Raw genomic sequence first — 22,576 nt, 5'->3', positions numbered from 1 at the left:
TAAGGTAGTTGCACTACCAATCCTTTACCCTCCCACTCCCTGTCCCCGCCACTGAGTCATTCGCCCAATACCGCCCACTAACGCCCCCGATATCACCAATCGCCAGGCGCAGCGGGATCCGCGCCCCTTCCTCTAGCAAATAGTGAGTGGGTGGCCAAGAAAACAAAAGGACGATCAACTAACCAACAGTCTTGGGCGGCCTCCCCGCCTGCGCACCCAGCGGCGTGTCCACCCACCCGGGACAGCAGCTATTAATCAGCAGATGGGGGTTGTCGCGCGCCAGAATGCGCGTTGCGGCGTTCAGAGCCGCCTTGCTCGTGAAGTAGGTCATGGGGGGCCAGCCTGTGGCGGTTGCGGCGTGCTGGTCTGCCAGGTGCTAGTGGGAGCCAGTCAGTCAGTCAGTCAGTAGAGAAATAAAGGAGGGAAGAAAGAAGGAAAAGAAGGGGAGAGATAAAACGTACGCTGTACTCGTCGACCAGCGCGTCCAGGTCAGCGAGAATGAGGTCGGGGTTCAAGAACCGCGCTTGCAGGGACGGATGGAAGTATTTGAGCTGGCCGGACTGCGACGAGAGGTTGACGATGCGGCCGTTCGGGCGCATGATCGGGAGGAAGACCTTGCAGAGCTGGATGAGATGTTAGTGGGTGGTGTGATGCTGGGAAAAGCAAAACAGAAGTGTACGTTGAGAGTGCCGCGATAGTTCACGTCGAGGGTCTCCCTGCGCTGAGCGGCGGTGATTTGCTCCTGGAAATAGTAGAGCCCTGCGCTGTTAATGAGCAGGTCACAGCCCTTGTGCGTGTTGGCTACCATGCTGCTGAGCGCGGAAATGCTGGCCTGGTCGGTCAGGGACAGCTGGGCCGGGTGAACCTGCACGGAGGCAGAGAGAGGCTGGGCATGATTCAGGTCGACGGGAGTTCCGGCTCGAGAGGCCGTGTAGAGAATCAAGGGGCCTGGGAGCTGCTGGACGAGCGCAGCGCAGATGGCACGCCCGATGCCGCGGTTCTGCGGGAAGGGTGAGCAGCAGCCTGCGACGCGAGGAAGAGACTTACGGCGCCGGTGACGACGGCTACGAGAAGCCGGTCCATGGTGATAGAGCTGGACAGGAGGAGGAAGGAGGTTCGAATGGCTACCAGGCAAGGTGTATGATGTATCTCCAGCTCCCGCCAAGAAGGACTCCAGGCGATCGTTTGTTCCACCGCTTTCCATACTCCGTCCGGGCCCCGCGTACTCCTCATCTCTGTGGCGAAAAAACAAGAGCTTGCATTGAGACAGACCATTATCTACGAGAACAGACGTTCACTCCATCTGGCTCAGCACCCACTTCACCCCCTCCACGACATTCCGATGGAACATCTCCGAACTCGGGAGCTGCGGGAACAGCCAGAAATAATGCGGCATGCCCGGATACGTATGGAAGTGGTTTCGAATCCTGAAGGTGTCAGCACGAGCCAAATCCTGCAGACACGGCGCCACTTACCCGCATTTATCGAGCTGGTGCCTGAACACGGTCGAGTCATCGCGCACCGGATCGGCTTCGCAGATGGCCTGGTAGACGGGGGGCAGACGGGGAATCCCAGGATGCAGGCAGGGAAAGGCGTATGGGTTGGCGCGCTGGATGGTGCCGTTGTTGTGGCCTATGCATGTCTCTCCGTCAGTTCGAGTTCATTGCCAAAGAGTGAGGTGGATTCGTACCGTAGAACAGCATCATGCTCTGCCCATCCTGCAACGGCGCACACGTCCAGTTCTCCTCGTAGGACTTGAACATAGCTATGTATTCATCGGGCACACACTCCGGGTGAAGCAGAGCCGGGCATAAGACAGCAATCCCCGACACCATGTGGCCCAGGTTCTCGTCGATGAGCTTCAAGGCGACCCCCACGGCCGCGGTGCCTCCCAGCGAGGACCCGATCGAGAAGAAGCGCTTGGGGTCCCCTCCAAGCTTGGACGCATTGACGTAGCACTGCGTGTGTGATTAGACCAAACGTCTTTGAGACAGCTGCGGAATATTCCATACCCATTTGTAGGCGTCGAAGCAGTCGTTGACCTGCGTCGGGATAGGGTACTCGGGCGCAAGCCGGAAGTCCACCTGCGCGATGATGACGTTTGCGTGCTAGGCAATATATCGACACATTCCTATACACAATCAGCGCTGACTGCCCTTTTTCAAGCAAGCAAGCATCGCATCACCTACGGTCTTCGAACGAGGAACTCCATGCGCCGCCCGCGACATGTCCGCCTCCATGCGCACTGTTGCTCCCATCCATCCTGTAAACAACCACACTTGAATTATAGGAACGGGGAGAGTGAGTGAACGTACAAGACTCCCACCGGCAGGCTGGTCCCCGGTTCAGTTTCCTCAGGGGTATAGACGCGGATTGCGATTCCCGAATCCGTTACTTCTTTGTCTAGTCGCGCATCATGTGTTCAGCAAGTAGGTGGAGGCTATATTCGTTTAAACAGGAACGACTCACGATCGACGACATTGTATGAATCGGGACTGGGAAATAACTGGGCCAACATCTCGGATGTCTCCTGGTATGCGGCCCGCACTTGCTCCACGGAGCCGGTGATGAGCGGCCGTTTGCCCAGCACTTCTTTTTCGAGCGTTAACCATTCGTCGGCGATATACATGTTGGGCTACGTAGGAGTTGGTGGATTTGGGTTTAGGATACAGTGCCACAAGGGTTAGTCTATTATACCAGCGTTTAGTGATACTTGGTCACTGGCCCCGCGTACCGCCGCTGGAAACGACTGTGACGGAGGAAGAATAGTAGAGTGCGCGGATCCGAATAAAAGGACCTACGAACTAGCAGACAGAAGAGATTAATTATAGTTATCATTGTGACCCCTCAAGGAGAGGCCCAGACGCTTTTGATCAAGAGTATTTACTTTGGTAAATTCCGGTATAGGAGAGAGCAGTACTTGGATGCGGAGTAGGCACCGGCCCCCAAGCCTACAGTAGAGAGTGTGCGATCTTTGGAATTCCTCCTTTTGATTAACAATGGCTTCGTGCTACAACAGGGGGCCAAGAGTGCCTAGTATGGCTGGCCCACATAGGTAGGCAGGATCCAGACATTTTTCTTCGGATTGATTTTGCTTGTATTCGCTTAAACGAATGGCGTTAAATATACATCCCCAATATAAAAAGTCGTACACACATCACAGCATACACAAACTATGTCAGCTCATGGAACTTCTCCGTCTTCTCCGGTGTCCCCAACCACTCCGCCTTGCGCTTGCAAAAGTACTCCAGGTTCGGCTCCCACTTCTGTCCCGTCTCGAGTTCTATGGTGCCATACGTGACGATCACCGTGCCCGGGAACTTGATCTTGTTCTCTGCGATCACGGGCGATCCGCATCCAGTGCAGAATGACCGCTCCACAGTCGCGCCAGAGTCTGTTGCGCGGTCTTCGTAGGTCCGCAGCGTATCGGCACCTTTGGTGATTGTTAAATCCTGAGAAAAGGGTTAATCCGATGTTCCTCGACGGAGCAGGGGCGCTACACTTGCCTCTTTGCGGTACCAGCTGTTAGCCATGCCGATGGATCCGGTCGATTTGCGACAGTTGTTGCAGAAGCACATGGCTGTGTTGACGGGGTCGCCACGGAGTTCGTATTAAACGCTTTTGCACAGGCAGGATCCGGTGATCATGATGGCGGTGTGTATTTGGACCTTGAACTATCAACAGTTGACGGGAAGAGAGCAGTGGCCAAGCCCTGTATTGGCACTCATTTTTCTGGGGCTGCTCCAGACATAAAGTTGCAAGGCTTCTTGTTAGGATCACTGATTTTTCTTCCCCCTACGTGGCATACTCTCTGATAGATCTTCTAAAATGCTAAGGTCAAGTCGCTGCCAGGCCTCCTTTACTGTAGTGATTAGAAACTCTAATGTATCATTATTGTTAGGCATGTGTAGTAGATCTTGTCGGATTTGATAGATCTTCTGTTTCAACAGCATCCAGAGGCTCTCAATTGGATTTAGATCTGGTGAATTAGGTGGCCGAATCATAATTTCACGTCCAAGCTGAGCAATATATTCGCGTACAATGATTGAAGTATTAGATGGAGCATTGTCTTGCTGAAAAATTGACCTCGGATCAATGAGTAAAGTTGGTAAAATTCGGCGATATAAATCAAGAATAACAAGCGATTCACAAAAGTGGGATGAGAGCAGTTCGTTGAGGAGAGCCAGGAAATGAAGCCCAAAACATCTGTTTAATGGAATCCTCGGTATGGAGTTGGAGAAACTTCGCCTTGAATGCTTGCACTCCAGGACGAATAAATGTTCACCAATTGCTTTAAAAATGGCCTTCCTCAGAAAATGCCTGAAAAAAATTACTTCAATAAATCCCCCAAATTCAACCCTCCTACAACTCTCTGAATTATTCTAAAGATACATTAATTCACAGACTCGTCCAATTAGACCCTCCAATGACTACCAAAAATGATGATGTAGAGTTAATTTTTCAGCAACCGCCTTAATTGATTAACTTCAACTATACTCTCTGACGGATTCTTGAAGTGATAGCCTTTAAAATTACCTCCAACTAAATGTTTCAACATCCCTCCCAGAAGTGACTTTCAACGACTCCCTAGATTTAACTCCCCTTTCATATTTACACCCTGAAAAAGCTCCTTGAGCGATTTTCATCTTGCCGTTCAAACGAGCTTTCGCAGTTATTTCTTTGGTGGCTTGCATCGGTAGCCCTCAATGATGGCAGGTGCTAAAGGAAATATAGAGCTTCACTACCATCCCGAGTTCTACTTTCTACGCAGGTCGTTCCCCAGAAAGCTTGTCATTATCGGTCGCATTTACTAGAGACAAGGTCAAAACCAGCAACGAGAAACGTACTCAACTGAAACAGCAACGTCGAGTAGCTGTTTTATCTCTACAGTATTCTGATTTTTCTCCAAATTTTCTATTCCATCACTCTTCTTCATGAGACCTTGAGACGAAATTCATATGACTGCCCAGCCCAATAAATGTGCAGCATTTAGGCCATCACCCCATTCAGGTACTCGAAACGGTAAAATCACTCCAAGTATGACGCCTTATCTTCAATCTCGGAGGCGGTATTGTAATGACGCCGGCCTGTAGGATAATATTCCGTGCATTTTCTACGTCGGAATAGCGGATCGGTATATGTTGTGTCATTGTATATAGTAGCAAAATACTGATATGACTACTATGCAAATTATTCACTATAGACACACTTGGCGATTAACCCTATTCTGTGAAAAGCTCCAAGGAATCAATTATACAACCACTTGCGTATGACAGCCATGCGTGTAAATCTCTCTTACACCGAGTATTTTGCAAACCGGCTCTAATGAGTGATTTTATCGCAATGCCAGGCTATGGATTTCGAAAGCAGGGAATTTATACAGCTTGTTGTAGCCGCAAAAATAATTAAATTATTTGGGGCATTTGTTGTGTCTTCTATAAGACCTTGCAGTTACCCTCCTGCTTTCCTAGCATTTTTTCCTAAGATATAGTCATCTTACAACCATACTTTTTCCACTCAAGACATATTCAAAATGCCAGCCTCTACCTCCAATGGCTCGACCCGTTAATCTTGGAGCTTTTCGCTTTGGTCATGCTGTGATCCCGCAAAAACTTGTCCTTTATTATCGCTGAAACCTTGGTCCCAAATATAACATTCGCAATAGGTCGTTGTGCCTGTCTTTTCCCGTGCTGTATTTTCGGAAAAACGGCTTCTCGGTTAAAAGGAGAGCAAAATGAAAGCCACTGCAATTTTGATGTATTATGAGGAAATGCTCTCTCCTTTCCATACCAGAAATGGCACTGATCATACATCCCTAGTGTTGTTTATTTTCATTACTTGACACTTGTGGGCTCCATTGGCTACCAGTCATGATGCAAAGAAGTAAAATCAGACAGCACTTCCACATCAAAGGCTCACCCTGTGGAGACTGTATGGCGTCTGTTTGCTGCACTTGTTGTGTTTTGGTGCAACATGATAAACAGACTCATATCCGAAATGATACTATTGAAGGGGTATAATTCGCCCACTGGAATGGAGTACTCAACAGATTAAAAGATGCAACAATATTATTTAGTACACTTTCTTGTTCATCATTTACCAGTCTAGGATATTATTGGTTTCCATTTCACGGATAAATTTCAAGATCGAAAATAATTATACATTGTCAACGTGTTGCCCAGTGCTTCTCAGCGACGAAAAGAAGATAATTCAAAATGCTTCTGAAAGTATCCTGTAGGCATCCCAAAAAACTGGCTGCTTGGGCCAGGAAGAGGTAAGTGTTGCCGTGGTAGTGTTCGGTATCCGAGAATTCTTTTTTGCAATAAGACAAATACGTATCAGCAGAGCCATCATCACTCACAGTGGTACAAATCTTCGCATTCGACTAATTCGCCCGCGTCACGAAGCAACCTCGGCCACAAGCTCGATGAACTTAGTCGCTTCTAGAATTCAAACGACGTCTAACCACGTACAAAGCGAAGAGTGAGTCGCAACCGCAATTGCTAAGTAAAGGAACGAATGTGCGACCAGTGTTTAGTCACAGCCGTGTCGGAAGAGTCAATGACTTAAGCTGCTCTGAATCTATGCTAAGTGTCACGGCTCAATCTAGACCAGGAGATCTTCATATAACAAATGGATCTATTCCCGCTAACTAGGTAGCTCTTCAACGAGAATATCAAACATGGAGAGGAGAGGAAGAAGGGATGGATCATAAACAACATTAGTTGCGGGGAAACCAGCAGATCACATGACCCAAGTGACGAGGTCAACCCCCGGGTTAAAAAAGCTCGTCCCGAGTCTTTAGAATAGAGATTAAAGCAAGAAACAAAGTAAATAGAAAATCAGATTCTTTTCCTCCAATCAGTTTTTTCCAGTATATCGCGGTCTGCGGAGTTTAACGAAGAGGCGGAATCAATAGAGTGCACATCATCATCATTATTTTCAAAGCAGCTAGTTCAGCATATCTGCGTTCGGCCCCGGGAAAGTAAGATCTTAGAGGACAGTTCTTTACCCAGTGGTCTTGAGATCCGCAGCGTACGCAGCGGCCTTCCTTCCTGTACTGTACTCTGCATGCGGGTGAGATTGATAGAGCTCGCGGCGTAGAGGCGCAAATTGCATTAATATTTAGCGCGCTCAGATCGGTAGAGTCAGTCTTAGGAGGTATTGACGATGTTCATGAGCCGTAGTTAAGGGTGGATGTTGAAAGGAAACAGATGAAGATTGAGCTAACTGTTGAAAAACATGCATAAATGCTGGATAAGTGCGTGGCAGATTCAGTTGCTGTGACAGACGGTTGCGAATAGTTGAATTCAAGCCTTTGCAGAATGCAGATATCTTGGTAACATCTGACCAATCTTGACCTCTTGCCTCGTAAAGGATTCGCTTGAATTTAGCAATGTCAGCAGTAAGATGTTCACCGGAATCCTGCTTAATAGCTAAAAGCTTGTCTTCAGCCTCCTGGATCTTATTTGGATTGTCGTACACGCGGGATAATTGATCGAGGATATTGTTGTAGTCCCAAGAAGCAGAGTCTTCGGCCTGGCTAAGCTGTGGGAGAACCATGGCTTGCACCTTGCTATCCAGATTCAGATAGACATAGCAAAACTGTGCCACTGAATCTCCAAGAGCTTCACCATCAACGTGTGTCTTTGCCTTTATCGAAGGTAGCCAGGTGTCTAATTTAAAAGCTGCTCCGGTAAACTTTTCGGGATCAAGAAGGACTGGTATCGGTTGGGTTTTCTGTTTTTCTTGTCTTAAAATTTGAATCTCATTCTGCAGAGCTTGGATCGTAATCTAGGCCAGTTACTTGCTCCAGACTTTTTTCAGCAAAAACAGGCACAAGATCGTTCGTTTCCTCTACAATAGGAACAGACAAAAGACCACGTTGGCTATGGCTGTGGCCAATATCGCCTACCTTTTATAGAACCACAACCTATATCTCCAGATTTCGCCAACCACGGCCATTGTCATCAAATTATTCATTAGTGCTTTCCTTCGAGGCTCACGCATCTCCTACAACCCCTAGATTGCGCAGGACTTCCGCGATGTGCTGCGCCCCAAGCTGCTTGGCACGTGGTATTTGCACGAGACATTCCAGCATTAATCGCCTCTCGATTTCTTTGTCCTGCTTTCCTCCTATCTCTGACTCCTAGGTGCTTCCTCACTGGCCCATTGCGATGCCGCATGCACTTTTCAGGACGCATTTGCGCGGTGGCGCACCCATCGGGGAAGAGCCCACGCATGTCGTTTACCTGGGCATGGTGGACTGACATGAGCGCCCGGAGTGTGTGGGAGACGTTAAGAAACTGGGGGTTTTACCCGTCCATTTGGGCGCGGTCTTGGCTGTTGGGCTATGCTGCGTCAACCGATATGAGCCCAAGCCAGACGGCCATCGGGTGGGCACCGCCACGCTCTTGGAGAGCGGGGACATACCACGGTCTGGACGCTCGATTTGTGCATCTGCGGATGCCGACGCCGACATCGGCCAAACCACGGCGGCGCGGCGACCGAGCCAACAGAGGAAAGTTTACAGCAAATACTGGACCACCAGACATTATTGGAGGTGTTAGCGGCGGTCACACAGGCCATTTTGCAGCAGATAGCCATAATCCTGGGGTTAGCGTCAGAGGATGTCGATCTAAGTAAGACCGTTGCGACGCATGGGGAGGACTCGCTGGTGGCTGTTTAGTTCCGTAATTGGTTCCGGTGGGAACTAGACTGTAGGCTTCCCACGGATCAGCTCTCCGGGGGACATTTGGTGCGTCAGTTAGCGTCAACGGCGGCCGCAGCCCTACTAGCCAAGCGCTGACGTGAAGATAATAAATGCGCGCTAGAGTTTGCGAGAAGATTACCAATTAGTCGCTCTGTGGATCGGCCCTGCCAAGCATCGCGGCCTATTTCCGCGTCTCATCGTCTGTCCTGGTGATATTCGATCAGATTTCGGCACGAACCACACAGTCAACGCCAAGTCACTGCGATTTTTGGCAATGGCAGTGTTCCTTCTCGTCTGTAGGAGATTGCGGCTTGGCTGGTGCTGCCGTTTTGGGAAAACACGTCGCTTGGGCATGGAGGAATGCCGTGGCCGAAGACAACAGACTGATGCAAGTCTCCGGTCTATAAATACGTGCGTCTAGCTTTCGCAATACCGCTCTCACTATACTACTTTCGCTGTACTACTATCTCTGTTACTACTTGCGCTGTGACTACTTACGTTCTTACCTCCAGTCATAAAGCATGCGTCTCCTTCTCTTCGCGTCGGCCGTCCTGGCCGTTCGACCGTTCCTTAACGAACCGGACATCGGGTATGCACCTCCTATCCTTGACATGCCTCTGACTAACGGCGCAGAATCGACGACGTGCTCGGGGACACCCCTCAGGGCACCCTACCCGACCTCGAGAAGCTCGTCGGTCTACCGGACTTCGACTGGGCCGCTCGACGCTACCTGAATGCCTCGTCCTACACGTACTACCGCAATGGCGCCGCAGGAGAATGGTCCTACCGCAACAACCTTGAAGTCTACGGACGATACCGGTTCCGACCTCGCGTCATGGTTGACGTAAGCCAGGTTGAATCGACGCTGCCGACTTCTATCCTCGGGTACAATTTCTCCGCACCCTTCTATATCAGTCCCTGTGCTCGGGCTGGTCTGGCTCATCCCGAAGGCGAGAAAAACCTGGTCAAGGCAGCATACGAGGAAGATCTCCTGTATATCCCATCTCTGTTTTCCTCGGTGTCCATGGATGAGATCGCAGCGGCAAAACCGTCCGATGGCTCGCAGGTTATGTTCCAGCAGGTGTATCTGGACAGTAACGAAACGGAGACACAAGAAGTCTTTGCACAAGCTGAAAAGCTCGGAAGCAAAGCTCTTGTTTTCACCGTCGACTCCGCCGCCGGTGGCAATCGACAACGTGCCGTTCGCTACAGTATGGGATCGGCTAATACCGATTACAGCTCCTTCAGCTGGGAGTTCTACAAGAAACTACAGACCATGACGTCTCTGCCGATTGTGATCAAGGGGATTTCTTCCGTCGAGGACGTACGACTAGCGGTGCAGAACAAGGCCCCGGCTGTGATTCTGTCAAACCACGGCGGCCGCAACCTGGACAGCAGTCCCTCGCCGCTGGAGATAGCGTTGGAGATCTATCAGGAGGCTCCTGAGCTGTTCCAGCAAATCGAGATCTACGCGGACGGTGGCGTGCGCTACGGCACGGACGCGCTCAAACTGTTGGCATTGGGGGTGCGCGCTGTGGGCATCGGGCGGCCGTTCATGTTTGCCAATACGTACGGCGTGGAGGGAGTGCGCAAGGCGATTCAACTGCTGAAGCGCGAGATTGCCGTCGATGGGGGGAACCTGGGGCTGGGAGATCTCAAGAAGATTGATCCATCATATGTAAGTCTGACCGGAGCCATCTGGAAATTTGTGCTGACAGTATAGGTTAAATGGGCGAACAATGGATGGTACACCTAAACGGGGGCGATATATGATAGGCGGTATCCATGATTATATCTGGCCTCTATATTCAGATTCCCGTCATGGATAGGATATCATTACGACTTCGAAGTCTCATTTCTAGCTTCATTATTTCCATACTTTCTATGCAGAACATATCGTAGTACATGTAGTTGGCCATGCTAACAATGTAACATTGCAGCACATCATGTAATTTCTACCATACTCATGCTCATGCTAATGCCCCGGCAACATATCGTCTATGTCCTCACGCGGCCCCCCCAACCGCCTCAAGGGCCGGCAGAACGCCGACGGTTTGACCCAATCCTGCGGGGCAAAGACACCGCTTCGATTCTTCCCAGGTTGGCATCCTCAAGCGCCATCGCCATGAGCGCCGCACATGCCGCGCCTGAGATGGGAGCCATATTTCTCATGAAGAAACAGTCCTCGCCGTCTTGGCTGTCTGCTTAATCACTACCACCAGACGGTCCTAGCGCGTTCCCACCTCGCGCACCAGCAGACTGCCACAGTAGGAAATCGTTTGACCACGCACCGCAGCAATAATAAAGGAGATCACCTCGCCAAGTGCGTTCCACATTCCAGATCTGCTCGATCATCCCCATTAGTGCATCGGGTCCAGCCCGGAGGAATGCGCCCCATGCACCACCAACTAAATATGAGCAAGACATTGTTTTTAAAGTGTCTCGTGGCGTTAGCAGCCGCTTTAGTCCCGCAGTATAGGATCAGAGTATATCGTATAGATATTACTTATGGAGTTTGACACAACCCGATTACAGCTGACTGAATCAAGTATGTGGACATAAGCCACGTTCTCAAAATGTCAAATTGCCATATCGTTCATGTGTGCACCATGCACTATCCGTTTCTTGCATTTACGACTTTGATTAAATGTCCATACTGAAGCTCTATAGTTTAGCTATTATTTACTCTGTGTAACGTGTTCCTGGAGTCTAGCTACTGAATATAATAAGTTAAATAGTATAGATTATATTCTAAATTAGCAAGTAAATATATCTGCCTATATATATACATATATAAGAAGAGCATGTCCGGCGAACTGAATTGAGCATAGTATGCGCTAAAGTTCCCTGTATTCTTGTAAAGTTCCAACATACCACATCTAACACTCACCCACTAATATATTTCCTACATAAGCTACTAGTATACTATCTTAGTAGACTTCTACATTGCTGCATCCATTGAATCCTGCCCACTGATGGATGCATCCACATAGTTGGCATGGCCCGACGTGTATAGATAGAGCTGGACTCGCCAAGACTCGGACTGCGTGCAATCACCCGTTCAGGGAATATTTACGCAGTATTGTACTTAGGTAGAAATAAATAGTCTGACATCTACTAAAACCAGCTAATAATAACATCAGTCTAGGAAAGATGGCCTGTGGAGCCGAATCCTCAGGCGTAACCTATTAGTATCTTAATAACCCCATCGCCTCCAGTCGTCTTCCCGTCCAATATTATCTCCACCACCTCCTCCGCGCTATTCAGTACTACATCTCAATAAAACTATGACTTCCTTTGTATGTCCAGATACCTAGAACTACCAAGGCTACCAAGGAAATGGTAGTTCTCAACTAACCGCCACGATAGAAACTCATCGGTGTGATTGCCACCTACACCCTGTTCCTCAAGGCCCAACTAGCTACGGCCATGCGAGAGGCCCGCCCGGGGATATACGAGCTGGAACCCATGGTGGGAATGGAGAACTGATAAAAACCGAAGCGGAAGCATATCGGTCGTGCCGATTGGTCTGTTAGAAAGGAACATAGATGGCAAGATGTCATGGACAGTGGCTGCTGTATGGATACTTGTATAGGTGCTTCTGTAATGATTCCTGTATAAATCTAGCAAGTGTTGTCTAATTTCGATTTTCTCATAGATAATTTTGCATAAGAAGACGTACAGTTTAGCCTGTATCCAGTGGTTATTGTCATGGAGAGTCGGCCTTTCTCCAATGATAGTCGAAAGTGGATTGCAGGATGAGGGTATAGTACAGCGGCCTTGAATGAATTAATAGTGTGCTAGTCAAGTGCATCCTCCCATTCAGACTATTCCAGATATTAGTCTGCTGCATAGCATAACGGAAACAGTGCTGATTCGCTTTCGGTTAAAGAGCTTCTATCCTTTGCTTCCTATATCCGTGGATACACTGCCGTTAAGTGGAGTGTGTGTAAAAGCATCGACTTTTATAACTTCCTGCAATTTCTACACCTTATAAAAGACAGTAGGAATAGCGTCCTACATGCTGTAAGAGAGCACCAACCTTAGCTCATTGAATTATAAGAATGTGTACTAAATTGTGTACATAATATACACAGACCACCCCAAGCGGTCATTACCATTCAAAATAGATTTTACTTAGTGTGTATTATTCAGTAACAAAGATAGCCTACCCTTTGGTACAAATCTACTATTGCTTCAGACTAAGAGAGCTCCTTAATGCCCTTTGTTAATATAACTTAAGATCACCCGATCCTTAGAAGGACTGCTTGGCCTTATCTGACACAATGTCGCTCCCTGAGCGGCTCCCCCCTTCTTTATTTTGCACGACAGTTTGGCATCGGTGCTAGATTACACATCTCCAAATATCCATATCTATTCATATATTCGTAGAAAATAGCACAAGCAGGAAAATAATAGGAATTAAGTCACCATTAAATAGCAAATTATCAGAGGCCTAGTATATACAATCAGGCCTAGTAACCATGCATTACAGTTACAACAAAACTATCAGTATATCTATTCTTCTCCTGTTCTAAACACAATATAGGTTATAAAAGCTTAAGTCGGCGTACAAGAACACCAGCAACTTTCGGTGGAAGGGCTCGTGGATTGTGGGGGAAATTAATCATTTCCCTGAAGAAATGCAGCGCCACAGTTCATTCAGAGGGGCAACATCCACTGTTGGATTCTGTCCATCAATGCCTTGAGATCGGACTGAAGCGGAAGCTGTGGGGTAACAACTCGTAGGCAAAATCTCGCATTAACGACCGAGGTGTACGGTTTGAGAGGATGATCTCGCGAAAGAAAAAGAACAGCACCGGCCATTGATTCCGAGCTTGAAGCTTTCTGATGAGACTAGCAGCCACAACTGACTTCCCACTGCCCAGGATGCTCTAATCCAAAGCGCGCCCTGATCGCCTTATTGAACCACCGGTACTGGCCTGTATCAAGGATCCATTCGGCAGAGCCGCGCACATGGAAGCTCAGGTGCCTCCGGTATTCACCAGCAGGTGAGTCCGAGACTGTCGGGTAGAGCCAAATTTTGATCTCGCTGATCGTCTCAGGTGATTCCCCAGAAGCATTTTTGGGGTCGTTGTCTGGAAGACGTTAGTGGTTCGTGTCTGTTCGGATGGAGGGGTCGATGGACTCACACCCCGTCACGAGAACATGGTCACCTGTGTCCACTTCCACCATAGTACAAAATGGTTGACATGATTCGGGAAATCATCGGGAAGACTGAGATTTAGAACTGTGGCCAGTTGGGGGCGGACGGTGCCCCGCTCGAAGGCGCTGACGAGGCTGGATTTCTCTGTATATGGCAAACTATTATACAGTTCCTAACCAAAAGCTTGAATAATTGTGCTAAGAACGCGTTGAAAAGTGTTTGGTTAACCACTAACCATAACACCTAGAAGGGCTCCTTTAAGTTCCTTTTTTTCTAATATTAAGTGCATTGGCAGCTTAGTCTAAGAGTCAGTATCTTGGTCAAATCTAGACACCCTAGCAGCGTCACTAGTAAATAGCACAAAGCTTAATATCAGACATTGCTCTACCAATGAATAAACTAGTATATTGGAAAGAAAAGATTGAGAGAGTACTGATGGATGCACATAGAAGGACATGTGGAGTTTATGAGATCAATGGGGAGCTTTTATATCTTTTCTCTTGGGTAAAGACAGGTCGACTCTACCTCCGTGAGTACTAAGCACTTTGTCATTACCCTCCTCGTAGGGATCGCAATCACCGCAACAGCCATTACTACACTTACTCTTGCCCCAGCAATTACAGAAACGTTTCCAGAAACGATGACTCCACCGCATTCTGGCCTGCCTGATTGTGTTGTAACATTTAGTATTTGATAACTCTATGCGTTGTCTGTGATTCTAATTTCTGGTAGGCGCGACCGTATGGAATTCCCTGTCCAGCGTCTTATACCTACTCTTGCAATGATCAATGCCACCTTGACAGCTGCTAAATCGTAATGTATTCTTTCTTAAGGTGTAAATTATTTTGGAGGTAATGAAATGGGTAGTCCAATGTACATTAGGTCATAGTGAGGATGCTTCAGAACTCGAGTTAAGTTTTATGCACCAGCTCAGAATGGATTTCCGCTACTGGGATAATAAATAAATATCCTCCCTTTCCACTGCCATATATTTAGAATTGCCATGTACTTTGGAAGCCGAACCTATCTCCAATCGCGATTCATCCAAGGTCGCACAGCTGTACGGAGAAACAACAGCCCTTGAAGTCACCCGCTATGAATCCAACCTAGCACACCAAACACAGGGTTAAATCCATACAGGAGGATCTTGCATAGAAGCAAGAAACAAATGAGCCATAATAACAGTAACAAAGCTCCCGCTTGCCAACCCAGCCAACACGGTGAAAGAGATATTAAACCCCAGGGGCACGCGGAGAGAAAATTACCAACAATACCGATGATCGGATGAAGGAGGTCCCGCTTCACAAGAAACCTAGAGTCCGTCATTGACCAGGCTACAAGTAGACCAATTGGATCCAGATGAGTTTACAAAGTACAAAATAATGATACTGACGAGAAAATATTCATATCAGAATTACGTACGGGTGAGCGTATTGGTTGGTTGACAAGGAGGATGAGACCGAGCGAGCTGGACGTGAGAGCTCCGGATCTCAGCCACATGGATTTTATCTTATAGTCTTCTCCGAACTCAGTGTGAAACAAAAATGACATGATGGGTGGATTAAAGACACATGCGATGTGAACGAATTTAGGAGGTATTGCGCAGCAACAGTCAGAAGGCTAGGATAGTGCTGGCCCCCAAGTTTCACCTTTTCCTTTCCCCTGGCTTAGGACAAAATCGACCCGTAAATTAGATCCACCCCTAGTTCTGAGCCACCCCCCGCTTCGAGCCACCGTGCCCACGCGTCGAATTCGACCTTCCTTCTCCCACCACCACTACCAACCATCCAAAATGGCTCCCAATGAATATGATATTACTCTTGCTATTAGTGATTATGAAAATGGAATTTTTTTTCTTTAATTCGGGAAGCTGCCAAAGCCTACCATGTCAACAGATCCACCCTCCAGCGAAGACTAGCCGGTCATCAAAGCCAGCGAAGAGTCACGCTCACCAACAAAGATTAAGTCGTGTACAAGAAGAATTTCTTGTAAATTGGATAATTAAGCAAGATTAACAAGGATTTCCCCCCTCCTTCACCTGAGTCTAAGTAATAGCCCACTAAATTCTACACATGCTTGGAGATAATACCGCTCTTGGAAAAGAATGGGTGTTAAAATTATAAAAAGAAACCCACAAGTTGCCTCTATGATTAGAAGAAGAATAGATGCCTCCTGGATTTAAAATACACAGCCAGAGCAAGTCCAAGCCTTTTACAACTTCTTTTCTGCTATAAAAGCCAAGTATAATAACCAACCAGAGAATATATGGAATATGGATAAGCATGGGATTGCCCTAGGAGTATGTACAAACTCCCAAGTCCTTGGGAAGGCAGGGAAAAGTCATACTTATAAACAATCTCCAGAATATAGAGAATGGGTTACAATTATTAAGACTCTATCTGCCTGCGGAGAGATCCGGCCACTAGTTATCTTTAAAGGCAAAAATCCACAAACTTCAAGGTTTTCAGACCATAATATCCCCGACTGGCTTATTACAACCTCAAAAAATGGATGCACATCCAAAGACATTGCTTTAGAATGGTTACAGTCTTCCTTTCTACCTGAAACCAAGCTAAAGGATGGATCTTATCGAATTCTGCTTCTAGGTGGACACAAGAGCCATAAGAATGTGGATTTTCTTTGGAGTTGCCATCAGAATAACGTTTATATTATTTTCTTTTCTTGCCTCCCCATTCTTCTCACCTTCTCCAACCATTAGATTTGGGCTCTTTCTCTTCAATTAAGGCTTATTATTGAAAGGAGATTGATGGACTATCTTATCTTGATAATGCCTTGCGAGTTAAAAAAAAAAAAAGGATTTGTTTAATACTACTAAAAGGCTCGAATAGATTCATTTACACCTATATTATTAAAATCTGGATGGAAAACAACCGGTTTACACCCATGGAATCCAAACAAAAGTCTTTAATCCTCCCAGCTTCGAATACAGTCCCAAAAGCAACTATTAACAGAAGATAATCCCAAAACACCAAGCCCAAAGCAATCTAAAATGGACTTAAATATTTTATATACAACTCTTAGAAGTCACCGGCATGTATATAGCAATATCCAGCTTTTAAGGTAGATGCAAAAACTTTCTAAAGAGACTTAACTTGTTCTTAACAAAGCGGGCAAGTTAATTGACTAGCTTTAAACTAAGAAAGCACAAAAGGATCCACTATTCACAAGCAGAAGGCAACAATTGAGCATTTGTCCAGTCATAAAATTAGAAAGAAGGTATCTGCAGACCCAAACACAAAGTTTTCTAATATAGAGAACATTCAGAAGGGACTGGCGGAGGTGGAGGAGAAAAGTCGAAGATATCAAGCTGCTCATGGCAAAAAGGAACTAGAAAAGACTTCAGACGATGTCCTAGGACGACCTCTTGAAGATCATCTAAAGCGTAGGGATCCCTGTTAACTTGAAGCTCCTCTTTTTTAATACATATAGTTATATTATATATCGTTATAATATACTAACCTCATTATTTATATCCTAGTATATGAAAAGGACACTGTTTTTATTGATATTTTCCAGTTCAGTTACTGTGTTTAGCTTTCCTGCGTCCCTGTCTTCCCATACTCATCTCTCTTGATATGTATATGTGTGTACATTACCTGAACAGACTCAACCTCAATCCTCTCTCAGATAACCCGGTGTTCTCGGCACTGGAACGCAATAATGCAGTCCTATGAAGCCCCCACGGACTAATAACGAGCTATTCGCAGTATCGATTAGTCCTTAGGATCTGCACTATTCTCTTGTAGTGGCTGTATCAGTCCTTAATTCAGCTGTTCAGTAGCCAGTGAGAGTACCGTATCAAAGAGCAATGCAACTAGAATAAGCAACTTGAAAAGGTTTACAGGTAGGGCATATGCCTATGCCTCGGTAGCAATCAGGAATAGGTAGGCCCTCATGTATTCCTCAGAGATGAATTAGCTTCCGTGTAATGTAAGTATAATTGCGGCGAAGATAGAAAATCCGGTTACCAAAACTCGATGGTCCACGATGACCCTGCGTGGTCACTGAGATCAAGATGTTCGTTAATTCGACAAATACATATTTGCTGCTGTGGTTGAAAAGAGATCTTCAACGCCCTTTCTTACACGTGTACTAGTCAAATTTTGTCCATAGCCAAGGGAGATACCGAGTTCCCAATCCAGCGCTATTGATGGTCTCTTACTCTGCTCAAGGGGTTTCATGTGGGAGTATCAGATTCTCTGGGAGGGTGTAGATAATTCTCATGGTGCCGTGCTTTAAAATCGATTCCATTTTTTTTACTGAGAGTCGGGCAAGTTTCTTGGGAAACTCAGCCATCTCCGGCTATCAGGGAAACTGACGCCATGTCGAATATGATATAGAAATAAGGGAAATTCAACAGTCATTTACGTCAGCCTATATCCCATAAGATTTTTCAGTAATATCTATAACTGTATGTTATACAGTATTTTGCCATAGTCATATTGGATAATAGATACAGCAACACTCTCTACCATGTGTCTAGCGAGCTCTGATTCGTGCACCTTAACTACAAGATAGGAACGTAGCCTACCTTGTAAATCTAGATCTCTTTGTATTTTAACATTGGTTTCATCCTTGGGAGCCGAAAATCCTAAGAACGCTTTGTCTTGTGAAGAATAATTTATCTGCTTTATTCTAAACATCATCGAACAAGCGCAGTGCAGTTGCTTAATATCCTTGATAGCTATTCAGCTCGATCTTCTACATGAATTGGTTGCAGCGGTCCTCCATTTTCATTCCAGTTTTCACACGCCTAACCATCAGCATACGACCTAATAAGAAGCCTATAAGATACTTGCAAACTCTTAAATAGTATGAACATACGGACAAGCTTATCTCAAGACGAACTCTTTCAACCCAAGTTTCAAGGCAGGTGAGTACAAAGAAAGAAAGAGAGAAGAGAAAAGAAAAGAAAAGGAAGAAAAGGAAGAAAAGGAAGAAAAGGAAGAAAAGGAAGAAAAGGAAGAAAAGGAAGAAAAGGAAGAAAAGGAAGAAAAGGAAGAAAAGGAAGAAAAGGAAGAAAACGAAGAAAACGAAGAAAGAAGAGAAAAAACAACACTCGGTATCCCAACATATGGCCACCAGCTTTCAATGCCTTTCGCCTATTGGAAATTAACATCATGAGACTGCACCAGGCTATCAACCATCAGTTGGTTAAAATCCACCTGACAGCCTTTCATGCGGTTTGCAGATGTTTTCTAACGATTCCAGAGCTTCATCGCTCAAGGTCCATTTGACTTCACCACGAAAGTCTTTTTGTATATAAGGCTTCTGGCGCATCCAATCTATCCATTTCTTTGCGACATCCACCGCTATATCCACGCTATCTAACTCGAACCACTCGAAGTGAGTCATACTGCACATCGGGCATTTAGGTTCCATTTTGCGATAATCTCTCAGTTCAGCATGGATCAGTTTCTCCACACGGAAGATATGTCTCAGTGGCTCTTTCGTGTCTTCCCTCGGAAAATGGACATATAGCCTCTTACCACATTGCCTTTCCCACTGGTTTAATCGGACATTGACATCACCGGTGTAGCCTATCTTCACGCGCCCAAAGTGCCCTGGGCACCAATAAATATAGATGAACCCTGTCCGCTCGATCTCCAATTTTGACAAAGGTTTATTGCAGATTTCCTCTAGGGCCTTAGTTATTGGCTTCCCCATCTGCGATAGTGGGCAATAAGGTTCCAGCTCTTGGAGCGAGCTTTTTGGCCGAGCAGTAGTCATTGTAGAGTCAGTCAGGGATGGTGGGGAGTTAGCTTCATTATTTTCTGCTTTGATCCTAGTTCCGATAAATGGACCCAAGGATATGACATCAGCCTTCAGAGTATGGATCCAGTCGAATAGAAGAGAAATATGGTAATCCTCAACATTGTCCGAGAGACCATTAAGCTTTGGGAGTATACCTCTCCAAAATCTCCATTCTTTTGTTGCGACCTTCATATGAATCTTGCAGAGGATCGAGTTCACCAAATCATTTATGTGTGATTCAAGATCGGCTGTATTTGTATTGATGAAGTTAAGGAGCTGTGCAGAGATCATATCAATAGATCCTCTTTGTCTTATCAGACACCTCTCGCCATTCCCTTTTTTGCTCGCAACACAGCGTGAGCTGTCCTCGTGAAATAGTCGTCCCATATTGCGGGGTAAGATCTTATTAAGTGACGTTTCAGGATGAGTAGGTTGCGGTATGTCATCATTTGAAGTGGGATCCTTTGCCCCAGTCATAGAGGTGGAAGGAGCAATATCAGAATAGTGACTTGGGCTAGACTGCTCCCTAAAACCTTGAAGATTGGTACCAATATCACTAGAAGGTCTGCCCTTCCTGCGGTGCGGTTCCATATGGTGGACGAAATCTATGTCGGGCATTAAATTCATCGAATGTCGCTTGATTCGACTCGAGCTTGACACGGACGAATCCTTCTGTGGTAGGGTTGTGTCAAGAGCATTGCGCCCAATGTCTATGGTGGGCTGTACGTCAGGGCTTCCTGGGGCGGCTGATAAGTTACCACTGGGAGTCGTAGAACGAGATCTTCCTCGAGATGCGTTTCTCAGCTGTGCGGAGCTAACGCCAAAATTATGTCTTCTCACCCCATTCCAGACTCCTGCGGGGAGTAGGCGTGATTTTGTTTCATCTTTCTGAGGTGAGTCAAATGTCACAGCCGAAAGATCAAAGTCAGATGCGAAGTTTTCCGTATCCTTTACTTCAGGTGAGGAAAGACTTAGGATCCGAGAAACCCCGACATCAGATGTCTCATTTGATAGAAATTCTGGTGGGGATAGTTTAACATCTGGCGTCACGCCGGTAGAGGACTGGATGCTACTGCTGTCTCCCGGGTCAATTTGGTCTTCGTGATATCCCGATCGTGGAGCGCTCAGACTCCGAGATCTCGGCTTTCCATGAGGTGCTTTCCCCGTTTCATCGTGATAGAAGTTAACCTGCCCTAAACTCATAGACCGTCGCTTTGCGTGCTGTCCTTCGTGGATAGGATGCACCGTTGTGGTGTTTCTATAGCCAGTGGTTCGTTCTGCTCGACATCCTAACGGAGGGAGCTTATTTAAACCGTTGAATTCATAATTCTGATCCGTTTGATTCGAATAACTACCCAAAGAAGTTGAGATGGTAGCAAGAGAACCTGCACATGTGGGTTTGACAGTGGTGAATTCATAGGAGACAGATGGCTCTTTTGCTTTCATCCGGGAGGGAGAGCTGAGAGACGAAATTGTGAAGAATGATGGATCAAACCGATGGTGTGGCTTTCTGGTGGGAGTGTCCCATCCATAGTCTTCAGTGGCTTGCGTGGAGACAGAGTTGGGAGGGCTGAAAATGCCGTCATGGCTTGCATCGGGTGATGATGAAGGAGTAGCCTTAGATAAGGGGGTAGCGGTCGAGAAAGAACGTTTGTCGAATTCTGGGCCAGATCTTGATTCTTTGAGAGGAGTCTGAGGTGCTTTGGTCTGGCTCAAGAGTGTGTCCTCCATGGCAAGCATTCTTGACACTTAATACTTGTTGATACATCTGGCTCCTTCAGGGACCAGTGGACTCAAATAATATAGTATTGAGGGGCACGGCAGGTTAAAGAGCCCTCCAGCCTCGTTTTAAGTCCTATTCTGAACATCGCCGGCTGAGCGGGTGCTCCTTGCATAGTACTTTTGCAACACTACAGGGTATTGTACTGTCCTAATCTGAGCGTCAGCACTAGTTTTAGCAAGAATGTGATGCTCAGCTACATCAGCTAGTCCTAAACACGGTCTCCACTGGTATTAAGCATCTTCGGGAGCCCCTAGCAATTTTAAGGACGCTTCTTTCTGGATTTTGTGTTGAGTAGTTCTTTCTTAACTATTAGATACCACTGTAGCTGCTTCAAAACTGCGGAAAGTATTTCTTACCCAAGGCTCTCCACCTAGCTAACGGACTAGCCTCGGTCCAATATTTTAGATAGTAGATTAGTCTGCCCAGGTATAATGCACCTTGACTGCGCCGCAGCCTCGTTTTTATCTAGTGCCATGGCATAGTCCTTGTCAGAAGTAATGCCCCAAACTCGGACCTCGGATAAATAGGGGGGTTTCAGGGGGCTACTGCCATTCCCAACAGAATCCAAATCGATTGTGCTGGTGGCAGGATGCGTTCACAACAAGTACCAAGTCTAGATTCGTAGATTTAACTGCTAAGACAGTAACAGTGGATGTGGCCGGCGCCTGGTCTTTTCACTAAACCATTCCCCGAAGCTAGCCACATACTAAATCTGATTCTTGGAATCCAGGTCACCAAGGTCATTAAGCCGTACGCATTCCAACACTAGTTCGTGCCAGCAGGGTATCAATTGCAAAGGTCGTCAATAGCAGAGTGGACAATCATCCCAACGTCCACAGCTGAGAACTTGGGACAGATTCCAACTGTCAGAGATACTACTACGCCACAAAAAGTAGTGCTGTTACAATTTGTGCGTATTACTAGCATATCTACCTATTCTGACGCCAATTAATTAGTTTTCTGTGTGCGGGATCTGCATTCAAAGTGCGTCGTCAGAGAGGTATTATTACCTACATTCCAATCACAAGATGGGGGGGCCGATCTACTAGCCGATAATCTTGAACGCGTCGCCAGACTCCGCTTTTACCCAAGACCCATTTAATATAAATGCCTGAAAATCTGATATCGTTAATTTTAT

The 22,576-nt window shown here is 46.6% G+C and overlaps 7 protein-coding genes across 7 annotated transcripts; 1 reads left to right on the top strand and 6 right to left on the bottom strand.

The window, feature by feature from the left end:
• Positions 1–13: 13 nt before the first annotated feature.
• ATNIH1004_005735 (uncharacterized protein) lies at positions 14–1,083 on the bottom strand (the record flags this gene model as incomplete). The annotated part of the gene is made up of 5 exons (XM_033570381.1): positions 14–132; positions 184–376; positions 462–623; positions 680–1,000; positions 1,048–1,083. The coding sequence occupies 5 exons, from the start codon at positions 1,081–1,083 to the stop codon at positions 14–16; spliced, it is 831 nt and encodes a 276-aa protein (XP_033426413.1).
• Positions 1,084–1,294: 211 nt separating this feature from the next.
• On the bottom strand, positions 1,295–2,240 carry ATNIH1004_005734 (uncharacterized protein; the record flags this gene model as incomplete). Its single annotated transcript, XM_033570380.1, has 5 exons — positions 1,295–1,427; positions 1,476–1,632; positions 1,691–1,958; positions 2,013–2,108; positions 2,190–2,240. The coding sequence occupies 5 exons, from the start codon at positions 2,238–2,240 to the stop codon at positions 1,295–1,297; spliced, it is 705 nt and encodes a 234-aa protein (XP_033426412.1).
• A 44-nt stretch (positions 2,241–2,284) lies between these two features.
• On the bottom strand, positions 2,285–2,629 carry ATNIH1004_005733 (uncharacterized protein; the record flags this gene model as incomplete). Its single annotated transcript, XM_033570379.1, has 2 exons — positions 2,285–2,403; positions 2,470–2,629. 2 exons carry the CDS (start codon positions 2,627–2,629, stop codon positions 2,285–2,287), a joined length of 279 nt encoding a protein of 92 aa, XP_033426411.1.
• Positions 2,630–3,173: 544 nt separating this feature from the next.
• Positions 3,174–3,578, bottom strand: ATNIH1004_005732 (GFA family protein; the record flags this gene model as incomplete). The annotated part of the gene is made up of 2 exons (XM_033570378.1): positions 3,174–3,452; positions 3,501–3,578. The coding sequence occupies 2 exons, from the start codon at positions 3,576–3,578 to the stop codon at positions 3,174–3,176; spliced, it is 357 nt and encodes a 118-aa protein (XP_033426410.1).
• Positions 3,579–9,234: 5,656 nt separating this feature from the next.
• On the top strand, positions 9,235–10,469 carry ATNIH1004_005731 (uncharacterized protein; the record flags this gene model as incomplete). The annotated part of the gene is made up of 3 exons (XM_033570377.1): positions 9,235–9,302; positions 9,347–10,391; positions 10,437–10,469. 3 exons carry the CDS (start codon positions 9,235–9,237, stop codon positions 10,467–10,469), a joined length of 1,146 nt encoding a protein of 381 aa, XP_033426409.1.
• Positions 10,470–13,570: 3,101 nt separating this feature from the next.
• ATNIH1004_005730 (uncharacterized protein) lies at positions 13,571–13,909 on the bottom strand (the record flags this gene model as incomplete). Its single annotated transcript, XM_033570376.1, has 2 exons — positions 13,571–13,812; positions 13,867–13,909. The coding sequence occupies 2 exons, from the start codon at positions 13,907–13,909 to the stop codon at positions 13,571–13,573; spliced, it is 285 nt and encodes a 94-aa protein (XP_033426408.1).
• A 5,146-nt stretch (positions 13,910–19,055) lies between these two features.
• Positions 19,056–21,395, bottom strand: ATNIH1004_005729 (GIY-YIG nuclease family protein; the record flags this gene model as incomplete). Its single annotated transcript, XM_033570375.1, has 1 exon — positions 19,056–21,395. The coding sequence occupies one exon, from the start codon at positions 21,393–21,395 to the stop codon at positions 19,056–19,058; it is 2,340 nt and encodes a 779-aa protein (XP_033426407.1).
• Between the last annotated feature and the right edge of the window lie 1,181 nt (positions 21,396–22,576).

Source organism: Aspergillus tanneri (genome assembly GCF_003426965.1).
Source record: "Aspergillus tanneri strain NIH1004 chromosome Unknown AapTan_4_pilon_pilon_pilon, whole genome shotgun sequence".
In the NCBI taxonomy this organism is placed as follows: Eukaryota; Fungi; Ascomycota; class Eurotiomycetes; order Eurotiales; family Aspergillaceae; genus Aspergillus; species Aspergillus tanneri.
Note: the sequence above shows the minus strand (reverse complement) of the source record. Positions and strands in the feature narration are given on the sequence as shown.